The sequence below is a fragment of the Sceloporus occidentalis genome, unplaced genomic scaffold, assembly GCF_023333645.1.
Source record: "Sceloporus occidentalis isolate IW3139 unplaced genomic scaffold, rSceOcc1.0.p SCAF_1, whole genome shotgun sequence".
Lineage (NCBI taxonomy): Eukaryota > Metazoa > Chordata > Lepidosauria > Squamata > Phrynosomatidae > Sceloporus > Sceloporus occidentalis.
In genome coordinates this window covers 129,969,163-129,982,573 of record NW_028316981.1, presented here as the reverse complement: position 1 = coordinate 129,982,573, position 13,411 = coordinate 129,969,163, and the positions used below count along the sequence as shown (strand labels likewise).

Sequence of the window (13,411 nt, the reverse complement as noted above, 5' to 3'; positions counted from 1 at the left end):
GAAATTGCCTTGCAGGAGCACTGATATTAAATTCTGAGTGAGAAGTTGTGTTAGAGCAGGGAAGGGCAACTGCAAGGGGGCCAAGGAGCAATATTCCTCCCCTCCAGGTGACCCCTGTTGACAACATCTCCCAAAGCAAGCCCAAATACTTCCATTTTTCCTCTACAGTCCCTCTCAAAATGGTAGTGAAACATGTTAATTCCTGTTGTCATTTTGAAAGCAACTCTAGAAGAAAATAGAGGTGTTTGGAGATAGTATGGCACTCTGGGATACTTGTGGGGCGCAGCAGGGTATTTTCATATGTTTTGAGGTGTTTGGGAGGCTTTCTGCATGGTTTCAGGGCAAAAATTGCCAATCACCCCAATTATTTTTTAAATATGAGGGGGGCTTTGGGCGACTGGTATGGGGCTTCAGGGACAAAAAAGTGGGGCCTAGAGGTTTGCATGCAGCCCCCAGGCCACAATTAGTTCACCCTCTTTTAGTGTTTACCATCACATCAAGGGCATGCAATGTGTTTTTGCTTCACCTGTTTTCTGCTGGTGTATCTCTGAGCAATTCACTTGTGGCTTGTGATGATCCTTGTATCTAGCAATCAGCTAAAAGACTTTATCCCTCAGCTGAAAACCATGCCAAAACAGTAAAGCCTGCTAGGATCCTTTCGTTGCCATGTCAACTTGAAGCCCCTTTGCAAGTCTAGGGGTTTAAAAATGTCTTAAGAGTCTTGCCACGTGCTTTCTAAATAACAAATATATAAGCTGGAGTTCCCTTAGCCAGTCTAGAAAAGAAGCTGGTAACGCATCAGCATTCACTTCAGTTTTTTTTCTCCTTTCTTCTTTTTGGCAGTGACTCTACAAAGTCTACAGATTGCTATCTTGGGGGATCAGTAGAATCCTGAAAGTTTAATGCACAGGTAAGAGCTTATACTGTATTTCTGCTCTAGCATCTATGATGGTGACTTCCAAAGCTGGGAAAAGTCACATTCAGAAAGTGAATGCTTACTCTTTTAAAGCTATGTGCTGTTTTCAACTAAAATGTTTTTATAACATTTGGGTTAACATCCAATTATCACAGTATCTCAACACAACAATAAAATGATTTGAGGGTAAGGCTTCCTCCTCATTTCTGTCTCTGGAAATTGTGCCCCCTTCCTAATGTTTGTATGTTTTACAACATCCTCACCTCAACTAGTGAAAAAGTATATACTGATTTAGAAAGGGTTGATGCATATGTAAGTGTGTAGATGATCATAGCCTAGTGTTTTTTTTTAGTTTGCATATTTTATCCACATGGAACTTAAGTAGCATTAGCTGTATACAGGATTACAGGTTACTGTCCTAACAATGATGTTTATCACACTATACTCTTAACGAGCCATGATTCCAGTGTGACTCCTCTAGCTGCCTCCTGCTGCATTCTGGGATTGGCAGTTTTAAGGAGGGGTATTTAGAATTCTCAGGCACAGAACTTCTCTGCCTGAGAATTCTAAATACCCCTCCTTAAAACTGCCAATCCCAGAATGCAGCAGGAGGCAGCTAGAGGAGTCACACTGGAATCATGGCTCGTTAAGAGTATAGTGTGATAAACCTCAATATTTCCTAGTGACTATGGTCCGAAACACACTAAAGAAATAATCCAGTTTGAGTCTGCTTTGACTGCTCTGGCTCAATATTGGGGAAATCTGGGAACTGTAGTTTTGTGAGGCATTTTTAGCCGCCTCTATCAGAGAGCTCTGGTCCCATAATAAACTACAATTCTCTATTAGCACTGAGCCGGGGCAGTTAAAGCAGTCTCAAACTGGATTATTTCTGCAATATATTTTGGTCCTAAATCTTCCTAACCTGAAGACATCCCCAGATATCAGGACTTAATTATGAGTGAGTTGGTTTAGGACTGAGATGTACATTAAATAACTTTTGTTTTATCTGGTTTATCATTGCATTTGCTAATGTATACATGGGATACATTAAAACCCTTCTAATGATACAGGTACTGGATGAAAGTTGTACTGTAGTTTATTTAGCATAAGCAGGTAGCCAATGGTCCTAAAAAGCAATCCATTCCAAAGCCACATTCCACCTTGTGGGAGAAAATATGAAGGAATTCACATACCTAAAACTGTGGCTTTTAATCTGAAAATATTGCGTTTCCCATCAGAACTGACAAATTAACTCCTCATGAATTTGTAATTAGGTAACCAGAAGCTAGAATTTAATTAATTAATTAATTAATTAATTAATTTTTATTTAGTTGATTCATATCCCGCCTTTCTCCCAAAATGGGATTATTAAAGTCAATTTCTGTCTGTAGACATATATACAGTCTTTTAGGGTGTGATTAAAAGATGCTTGTATACCAAATTACAAAGGGAGCCATGTTGGTCTATTGCAGCAAAAACAGAAGTTTCCTCTGATAATAGCAGAGCAAGCAGACTTTAAAGACTAATAATTTTACATACAGTACGTAGTATGAGCTTTCATATATATCCTGCTTCCTATATCTCTATTGATTTCACGCATACATTTAATAATATATAGACTGTTTTGTTAGTGCCTTAAGGATTTTACAGGTGCATGAATTTCTTCTTTTATATTGAAAGAGTATCTAGGTCCATTGCTAAACACTGTTACACTATATTGTTGACATCTGCTTGCTCTATTATTGTCTGTTCTTTCCAATAAATATTGTTATTATCAAAGATCTATACACCCAATAGCTTAGCCCTGTTCTGAAGATGATGATCAATAGATCTACAGGCTATCTAAGACTTCCAAAGACAAAGTTCTACTAGTCACTGTTACTTCTCAGAAAAAGATCCCAAACACTATGTATAAATTATTGTTAAAATATTTTTTAGCATTTGAAATTACTAAATTCATAATTGAAAAACCTAAAGCCTATGAGATACTGTACTTCATTGGTGATATAAATCCTTATTTAGAGACATGAATAAAAGGTTCATACTTTCTAGTAGTTAAATACCAATTTGTCCAAAATAATGGAAAATTCTGAATTGGAAATATGGAGTACTCTGCACACACATGATGTGCCAACCTACTCCTTGCATACTGCAGGACCCAAACTTAGCAGCTTTCCCATAAATAGACATGCATGTAGCATAATAATGCCCCCCAGCTAATTTCCCTGCTCAGAAAGTAGATGGGTTTGGTACTGTGCTTATAAGGGTTTATTTAAACTATCTCTTGAATTGTCCAAATTGAAAAGGTAAGCAAGTTTGGTATCATGTTTGTCACTGCTACCATTTTCTATTGATTGCCATTTTGCATCTGATGTTAATTTACAACCACCTTGCACTCAAATACTGGGAATAAATAATAGCCGCCAAAACTTTGTCTTCAGATTTCTGATTGGAAGTGTAGCACTTAAGACTTCTGTGTACAGATCACTTGCCACGTCAAAGCATTAACCTCAGGGACTTGTAATAATTCATGGACTAATCTCCTTTACCTGATCTGTCCCCTTGGTTTCCTTTCACTCTGCAAAGCACACCGAGAAACAGCACATTAGAAACAACACCTTTAAGCACATGTGCATATGTGGCATCTTTTTTGTCCCTCCATGTTTGGGAGATATCACCCCTCAATGAAGGCACTTCAACAAACTGAATGGATTGAATACTGACATGGTTCAGGAGTAGAAGACTTTGCAATCACAGGAAATGCAGCACTTTGTTAATTGCACAGTTGTTGTTATTTGCCGCCAGATCACATTTGACTTGCAGCAATCCCATGGATAGGAATACTCCAAGAACCCCAATCATCCTCTGTCTTGAGCAGGTCTTGCCAACTTAGGGTTGTGGCTTCCTTGATTGAACCAGTATGCCTAAAAATACAGTCTTTCTCTTTTCCTACACTCTTCAGCTTTTGTGAGCAGTGTTGTATGATACTGCCCTCCTTTCAGTGTGTCCTATCTGCTGGTGCTCGATTTATTTTGTTTGACTCCAGATTTAATTAGCCAGCCTATAGATAGTAAAGTGGATCAATTATAATCAATGGCACATCCTTACTACTATTCTGTTTGTTTCTAATTTTGTACCTGACACTTGATAATAAGACTCAGATTTGCCACCCATGCCCAAATCGATGCAGTGTTTCTTGAGACCCCCTAATAGAAAATACAGAGTATGAATTTACTTTGCTAGTTGCCACTGTATCGTTTTCATACTGCAGTCCCTAAACCCAGAACCCTTTACCCCCAAACAGTGAAGGTGCAAATCCGGCATATACCTTCATGCCTCCAACCCAGTTTTTCAACCCAAAAAGCATTTGGGTTTGTGATTATTGCCTCAAATTGGCAAGATGAATCAGTCATAAGGCATAAGCCTGGTTCAGCTGTTGATTTTCTCTAGGTTTTATAATTCACCAGATGTGTAATAATCCACATAATCAATTCAAGGTAGAATATGTGACAAAATATATCTAATGAATAGTGTTATTGGTTGAATTGCTTAGAAGAAGGAACAAGAGGCTATACCAGTTTCGGGTGTGTGAGATGAAAATATTACAGAGAAGAGACAACCAAGAGATTCCTGAGCGATAAGGGATAATCTGTATCATTTAACTAGTTGTCATGGTGAAAGAAGTGTTGATGTTCTAAAACAGAGAATGTCTTTTCCAGGGAGACCTCATCTATGTTTCAGTCGAAAGGCCAGTAAGGCTTGGGAAGGCATTGTGCTTGGGAAGAGTGGCAAAAGGGACTTATGAAGGGATAACCATTTACTAAGAAAATAATTAATTTCATCCTTAACCTCTCCCAGAAAATATTTGGAGTATGCTAGGATAGTATGCTGATTACAGTTGGTCCCTGTATATTTAATGAGCTTTGTACTTCAGTGAGGAATTGAAAGTGTGCAACAGGCCAAAATTGTTCATGTTCGAAGGAATAAAATTATTCCTTCACTTTTCTTTCCAGACAGTCGTGAAAGTAATTAGTCTGCGTGGAGCTGGTCTCATCTAGTTGTATTTTGAAAGTGCTGGTGTTTTCCTGACTGAGCGAAGTTTGCTGCAAGGGTGTTTTAAAATATCTGGAGCTAAATCAAATAATCCCATCTAGATTAGAACCATGGCAATGAATGGGACTTGCTAGTCCCATCTAAATAGAATTCCATTGATTATAGTAGGACTAAGGTTAATTTAATTCCTGAATGGACATCCATATTTACAATATATTCTATTAACCACTGCAGATTTCCCTTTGCTTTTTCATTCCTTTCCTCATTAACCAGCCTAGTTCCCTGTAAACAGGGTCTACGTACCTGTTGATACATTAGCACACTACACTCTTATAGTGCTGCTATTCCACTTTAGCTGCTCTGGCTGCCTCCTGTGGCATCCTGGGATTTGCAGTTTAGGGAAAGGCATTTAGAATTCTCAGCCAGAGAGCACCTGGCCTCACTGGACTACAAATCCCAGAATGCAACAGGAAGCAGCCAGAGCATTTAAAGTGGAATAGCAGCACTATAAGAGTGTAATGGGGCAATCTCAAATAGACCACGAGTTATCACTTGATGAATTGCCCAGATGGAAGCACATTCCCCAAATTTGCAGAATCTCATACAGTCTGAGAGCTGGATGAGACACACGAGAGCAGAAGATGAATGCTACTACATTAGTCCTCTGTGAATACAAATATAGAGTCTTAAACCAAGAGCCATCACTGACTCATGGGGCAGTGAACTCCATCAGCTAATGAAGCAGTGTGAAATATGATCAAATGTAATCAGCTTCAGTCTGAAAGGTTTAAAAACAAATGGATTATTTGGTTCCTTCCTCATATACGTATTTTATCTCCGTATGTTTTGCTCTTTTGTTACTTTGTAGGTTATAAACTGAGTTTGCATCCCACAGTGTGCAAAAGGCAGTGAGGGAAGGACATTCTGAACAGAAGATAGGAGCAAAGGAGTTTTAGCTGGCTGTTTTGGATTGGGCTGGTGGATTTAAAAAAGCTGATTTCTTGCTTATCTTCAGCATTCTTTCTGCAGCAGCTCCTGCTTAATGTGCTCTTTCAGAAATTAGTTTCCTCCCCTAAATAAGATTAACTGCTACCTTTGAGACTGTTCTGCAGGTTACCCTTGATCCCACCATTGCTTTCTTTTTGCCTCTTCCAGCTCTGGCCCTTGTCTCCTTTGAGTTATATAATGGTTAATTAGCAATTACTGGAAAGCTTTCCAGAAGGCACAAGCTTGGTTTGACAGTATTAAGAGAGTCTGATTCTGTGTGGGAACCCAGCATGCTCTTTCTGAGGCTGGGTGTCATTTTTTCCCATTGCAAGCAGAGGGACCCAGCATCTGGCAGGAGACAATCTGTATCTGTCAGGATTAGGTCCTAAGAGTGTGTTTGAGTCATCCAATCCAGCTTTTGAGTGACCTCAGAATAGCCATTCCTCCACAGCTCACGTCAGTGTATTAACCCTGCTTATCTTGCCACTTAACCCTGTCAGCAAGTCCACATGCAATAAAAGGCATTTTTGGTCCCTTTCCCCTAACATTATTGCTCTAATGCACAGCACCTGGATGCTTGCGGGACTTGGCTTTTGTGTGCTGAACAATAACAAGGGCCCACCTCTGGGACCTGGGGGACCTTCATTTCGGTAGTGGCGATGATGACTAAGATGGTAGAAGTGACATGTTTCTGGCATGTATATATAAGGAGACGCAAATACTCTAATCTGATATGTGCTGTGCAGGTATTTCCATTTCCTGGCAAAGCGTGCTGGAAGCAGTTGGCTGAAATCAAGACATCTTGACTCCAAAAGAAAGAGAAGAAGGCATAGAAATAAACAAAGGAGATGTCTGTGATCAGTGCATTGCCATTTCTCAAACCCATTCACTTCAGGCCTCCACGGAGTTCCCCTGGACGCCAACGCAGGCACACTCTTCCTGCCAGCGAGTTCCGGTGCCTCACTCCTGAGGATGCCATTAGTGTGTTTGAAATTGAGAGAGAAGGTAAGATGCCACTTCATCTATCACCTAGAGTTTTTATTTTATAGTGCTTATCCTCATCCCCAGAAGAAAGGCACTTCCATCCCTCAGAAATTGGGAATTGCTGTGTGTTATTTTTTTTAATATAAAGGAAGAAGGGAGGGCAAAAATAAACAAAAATGTGGCAGCCCCTCTTTAAAGGCTAACTGGTGTTTATGGTAGCATGGTTATTGTGGCTATAAATCCACCTCTTCAGATGCAGTACTGGGTGAAATTTTTAAAATCAAACACTGCATTGGTGGGGAGAAAATCATGAGAAAAAAAGGAGAAAATCTTACAATACATGTGTTGTAAAAAACCTCTCTATCATAGCCAGCCTTCTTAAGCAAAACTAAAAAGCAGCATTTCCTAGAAACAGAGGACGAGGACTGTCTCTTTCTGGCATGTTTCTGCCCTTGTCAGAGGCAGTTTTCCCGAAGCAGATAGTGCCACCCCCTTGCTAGCACTATATGTGTTCTAGTAGTTTAGAAGCATTAGTTTAGACTAATACTTGACACACTTCGAGTCACAATGGGAAAGCTGTTTGTTTTTGGCAGCAAAGGTGTTGGTATATCCAATTTAAGTTGTTTGATCATACACAGAAAGAGAGGTTGTACAAATAAGATTATCTACTGATATTTCCCCCTCCAGGTTCCTCAAAAGAGAACATGCTGTTGGGAGTCACAGTCCTATGTACTTCTTTGCATTTATGAAAGGAATCATAAGCATAGGTGGCATCTTTTTTCTGTTGAACAGATGACATCGTGCACTATATGGTTTTCAGACTCAGACATTTTGGTTTTTTAGAGTAGTATACTGGAGCAGTGTGAAACACGGCTATTTAACAGTACAGTGGTACCTCGGGATACGAATTACCCAGGTTACGAAATTTTCAGGATACGAAAAAAATTAATTTAAAAAAACTGTTTCGGGTTAAGAAAGTTTTTTCGGGTTACGAAAAAACTTTTGGTGCTTTTCGGCGCGATTTCGCACCAAAAAGCGGCTTTTCCCCATTAGCGCCTATGGGGATTCGGCTTGCGAAAGCCTTTCGGGTTACGAAATTGACAGCGGAACGAATCAATTTCGTAACCCGAGGCACCACTGTAATGCAAAGTTCCCTTGTGATTTACACATTTGTTACAGTAGTATTTCAGACACTCGAAGAGCTAAGTCCCTTTCATGATTTTGGCTGGTGAAGTATGTAGCATTTGCTTTATTGATAGTTATCTATCAGTAATATTATTGATAGATAGTATTGATACTTTTTGTACCCTTATTTTTAAGAGAAGGGCCAATATCTTCCCTACCTGCTTAAAGCTGTGGCAAGTGGAACATACCATTACTTTCTTTGTCTGTTGTCTTTCACAGCTTTTATTTCAGTGTCTGGAGACTGTCCTCTCCACTTGGATGAGATTCGCCATTTTCTGAACCTGTGTCCTGAATTGTCACTTGGGTGGTTTGAAGAAGGTCGACTAGTTGCTTTTATTATAGGCTCCCTCTGGGATCAGGAGAGACTCAGCCAGGTAATAAAACAGAATAATTTAAAATACATTTATTTCTCATGTTAAAATTGTTTGGAAGATTATGTGAATAGAGACTAGTATAAGCACACAGAAGGTGCTAATACTAATGTGGAAATATATCCTCTAGCACCTGTGCTCTCACTCATAATATATTTTGGATACAAGATAATAAACATCAGCATTTCTTGTTGCTCACTACCCCATACTGAAAAAAATTATTACTCAGCTGGTGAGGATGCTACACCATTGTTTTTCTCTAAGGCCAATATATAGTGGCCTGGGGAAACAAATGGAATAGTGTTCAGCCACCATGGTCTTACATTACCATCTTACGGTGGCTGCCTTAAATGCTTACTTGAGCAGTAAAGGAAGTTCCTTTTTCCTGACAGCATTATCACTTTCAAGGAAGAAAACTGCCCACTTGTTCTGTCCTTTTATTGTTCTTGAACTTCTGCCACTTGCATTAAGTATTTGTGGGTAAATGAAGGTTAGTCCTGTAATACGGCTTCCTATGTTTGCATAAACCTATACCCACTCTGAATCTTATTGGACTATATCAGGCCTAGTATAAATTTCTTTTGGCAGCCAAAGGTGGCTTGCAGAATTTGGACATATTGTTAACCCCCCCGCAAGCAATCCCTTGCTCTCTGGTTCAAGACAAGGAAGAGAAAGTGACATTCATAGATGTTTATCACACTATGCTCTTAAAGAGCTACTATTCCAGTGTGACTCCTCTAGCAGCCTCCTGTTGCATGCTGGGATTGGCAGTTTTAAGGAGCTGAACTTCTCTGCCTGAGAATTCTAAATACCCCTCCTTAAAACTGCCAATCCCAGCATGCAACAGGAGGCAGCTAGAGGAGTCACACTGGAATAGTACCTCTTTAAGAGCATAGTGTGATAAACATCATAGAATGTTGATATGCAATGGCTGTGCAGAAATTGAACAAGTGAATCTGTGAGTGCAGAAGTCCCATCTTCAATTAATTGGATTGTACATTCAGATACACCATTTTTGCGGTTACTGATTTACCTGTGTAAACACGGTGCATTTTGTGAATTAATCACATGGTGCTTTTTGAAAAACTACTGCCCAGGAGTCTAGTGGAATAATTCTAGGAAAGATGGACTGTTGTCTTCAGCATGAGTCAAGCTTTTCCTTTTTTTTAACATTCCAAAAGACATTTTAAGGAAAGCATAGCTATTTATATGTTAACTACATCTGATATCCCTTCCCTCTGTGTGTTTCATCATGTGAAATTTATTCCAGTATGGTTAGTGAACTATTTAGTTCATGTCAGCTAACGATTTCAAAGTGAACATAGTCAACTCTGACTTATGGCAACCCTATCATGGGGTTTTCTTGGCAAGATTTGTTCAGAAGGGGGTTGCCATTGGTTTCATCTGAGGCTGGGAGAGTGTGACTTGCCCATGGTCATGCTATGGTTTTCCATGGCTGACTGGACATTCGAAGCTTGGTCTCCTGAAGTCCTTGTTCAGCAGTAAAACCCGTATACCAAACTGTTTCATTGATAGTTTAATATAGTACAATGTTTCATCGTGTAGAAGAGGTCATTGTTACTTGTCTGTTTTAAATAGTCAGTTCAGCCATTGCTAGAAAATTCAAGTCAGCAGATCTAGAGCTCTAGTAGTAATTGTCATCTTCTCTTTGGTCTCTTGTCAGGATGCTCTGACCCTGCACAAACCTCATGGCTCCACAGTCCATATTCATGTTCTGGCAGTACATCGCACCTTTCGTCAGCAAGGCAAAGGCTCTATCTTGATGTGGCGCTACCTACAGTACCTGTGTTGTCTACCTTATGTACGTCGAGCCACGTTGATGTGTGAAGACTTCCTTGTTCCTTTTTACTCTAAATGTGGCTTCAAACCATTAGGCCCCTCCGAGATCACTGTGGGATCACTTAATTTCATTGAAATGAGCTATGCTGTCCGTGGTCATGCCTTTATGCGCAGGAACAGTGGTTGCTGAGGTCATGGCTCCTGTTTCCATTCGTTTCCAGCTGCTCATCGTGCTGGCTGGCAAGCCCCATTCTCCAGTGATTCCCAAGCCTTCTGATGGGACCTAGAGATGGGTCAGAGGAGTCTTGTGGGTGGACTGTCAAGTGGTGTGTGTGTGTGTGTATTGGGAATAGTGGCCACCTGCATTAGTGGTCAGTCAAACGAGTTTGCTCACACAGACTAAAGAGGTGCAATGGATAGGTTCCACTTTTAAGAAGTTTGGGAACCACTGTTACATGCTGATCAGTAGATCCACAACTGATCTACTTCTACCATGCTAGGCAGCCATTTTTGCAAGGGAATACCTTGTAATGTTTAACATTTCCTTTTTAAACCCTACAGCTGTTTTAAAAAGTAGCAGCTAAACTTTGACCTATTTTAGCTCACTTGGGTCTTATATGGCCTTGTTCCCCCACCCTCCACTGCCCCTAACATATGGATGGTGGAAGGATAGGACCCCATTCAGTCCCATATTCTCATTTCAACTGTGAGGACCATAAAAGTATGGCATTTGGTAAATATAAGGCCACCGAACTTACTTTTCACAAGGCAGGAGCATCTAAATTGATGTTTTGTAAGTAGTGCAAAGTGGGTTTTGCAAGCTAGAATTTATTAATTTCAAATTTCATTTACATAGTAGTAACTGATACTTGCAATGAAACTGTGTTGTAAAGCAAACTCTGTATCTGTAATTATCAAGCTAATATATTTGCATAAATATGCAATTACTTTCAGAAATCAAGCTTTGTATTGTTCAAATGTGGCTGAAAACTTGCCTTTTTGGCTTTAGAGAATCTCTTGGGATTAACAGGGCAATTAGGAAAATATTGCCTGAGAAGGAGAATAATGTAATTATTGGGGGGATTAATACTTGCCTTGGGAAAGGATATTGGTCTGATGAAATTACTCTCTCTTTGCAGAGAAATACTCCCCATGCCTTTTCATACTAGTGGCATTCTTGAGCTGAAATGCATGGAATCTGTATTTTCTGAAGACTAGAATGTGGCTCTCTGCAATTATATAATGCTCAAGACAACAAATAGTTTTTTCTCTCTGAGGCAATGTCTAGCCCAGAGAGGCGAAGATCAGGTCCCGGCTTATAACGGCCATCCTACAGTGAGCGAAATTTTAAAGATTTTGCTCACTGAACAAGAAAAATCACAGAATTTTACAGGCCCATTCTTGTTGCCCAGATGCAGTAGAAGGGAAGGGCAAAGTGCACCTCTAGAAAGTGATGGGGAATTAAACTTTGAGTCTGAGTGCCCTCACCTCAGTACTTAAATTTCCTGTACATGCTTTGGCATGCATTGGCTCACTGAGAAAGCTCTATGTATATACCACTAAACTTGACAGGCTCCATGCTTTTGAGTGGCAGTGGGTGCATTACCAAACAATATATAATTGTTGAAATCATCAGTGGAGGTAGGACAGATGGACATGCTTATGCATGTATGATCTAGTCCAGGGTTGGGAATCATGCAGCCCTCTGTTATTGCATTGCTGCTTCTAGCATTCTTTACCATCGGCTGCTGATGCAGTCTAATATTGCAGAGTCATGTGATTCCCACCTCACTCCAGTCCAGTTACCCCAGCACAGTCTAGGCATTGGTAATTTGTGATCCTCGAGATGTTAAGCTACACCTCCCAGCAACCTTTGGCAGCACAGTCAGCAATGAAGGATTATGGGAACTGCAGTCCAATAATATTTGGACATTCGAAGTTTCTCTATTTCTGGCCTAGACTAAAGGGCCTCACCACTCAGACTGGGATGGCTGATAGCCCCAGATATGTTTCTTGCCCACCATCTTTTTGATGGACAGCCAGTAGGGATTTAACTGAAATTCTTGTTCTTTGGGATATGGATTTGAAGAATAAGATGCAACACTGGCTCAGCAGCAAAGCCTCTGGTCTGTCCATCCCAGTGCACCCCCACAGTGAAAGAACTCAGGCAGAACAATTTTCTTCTTAAACATCAGAAATGCATATAGCCTCAGAAGCTATGTTTGCCATCGCTAAATAATAGCCTAAACTTTAAATGATTTCTTCATGAAAGTGAGGACATTCTCTAGGGCTATCCAACCTAATTGTTACAACCTGGGATGGAAGTAAAGGCTGAGGAAGAAGAAAGTTAAGACATACATACAGAAACCAGAGCGAATGCCTGTTTCTTTTAACAGCTGTGTGGTTGTGAAAAGGCTCTTTATAGTGCAATTTTAGGCAGTTCTATTTAGAAATATGCCTCAGTGTCCTGGATGAGGCTTACTCCCCAGTTATTAATGAAATTTGCAGTATTATGCCAGTGGTAAAACAGATGAATTGATATGTACATTTGCTTGCTGTTTCAGTTCACCCAAGCCAAACTTCTTCTATGAAGGCTAATATTCATTGCTACTCAACATGGGAAAAATATTGTCTAGCCCACAACTGTTCTGCATGCCATTTCCCACTTGCCATGGCTTGTTAAGTGAGCAAATAAATGTGTTTTTATTTCTTAATGGGTTCTTGCTTTTATTCCTTCTTCCATCACTACTAAATTAATCAGTAGCTGTGAAGGGCCTCTACTTTGCAGATACTTTGGAGCGCTGGATAAAAATACAAGGGCAAAGAGCAATGCAATTTGAAAAGTTAGTGATAGGAAGATATGAACAGCATTACTAGGCTAGAGCTATTATAGTATCAGCTGCATCAGTGCCAACTTTGGGTCTGTACTGGCTCTCCATGCAAATTTATTTATTCCATGATGGCACTCTGGAGAACACTTGTACATCTAGAATCTGCCAGAGTTTAAACATGGCTTGCAATAATTTTCAAAGACATAGCTGTGCTAGCCTGTTCATCAGAAAAGGGGCATCTTTTAGAACCTTTGAGATGAGGCAAGAACAGCCTCTGAGAGACG

The 13,411-nt window shown here is 40.1% G+C and overlaps 1 protein-coding gene across 2 annotated transcripts; it reads left to right on the top strand.

The window, feature by feature from the left end:
- Positions 1–851: 851 nt before the first annotated feature.
- LOC149322141 (serotonin N-acetyltransferase-like) lies at positions 852–13,010 on the top strand. 2 transcript variants are annotated; one of them, XM_089507779.1, is made up of 4 exons: positions 852–910; positions 6,703–6,961; positions 8,345–8,499; positions 10,181–13,010. In XM_089507779.1, exons 2-4 carry the CDS (start codon positions 6,805–6,807, stop codon positions 10,484–10,486), a joined length of 618 nt encoding a protein of 205 aa, XP_089363905.1. In that variant the 5' UTR covers positions 852–910; positions 6,703–6,804; the 3' UTR covers positions 10,487–13,010. The 2 variants fall into 2 exon arrangements, with proteins under 2 accessions (XP_089363905.1, XP_089363897.1); XM_089507771.1 differs by lacking the exon at positions 852–910 and adding an exon at positions 1,795–1,874.
- Positions 13,011–13,411: the final 401 nt, after the last annotated feature.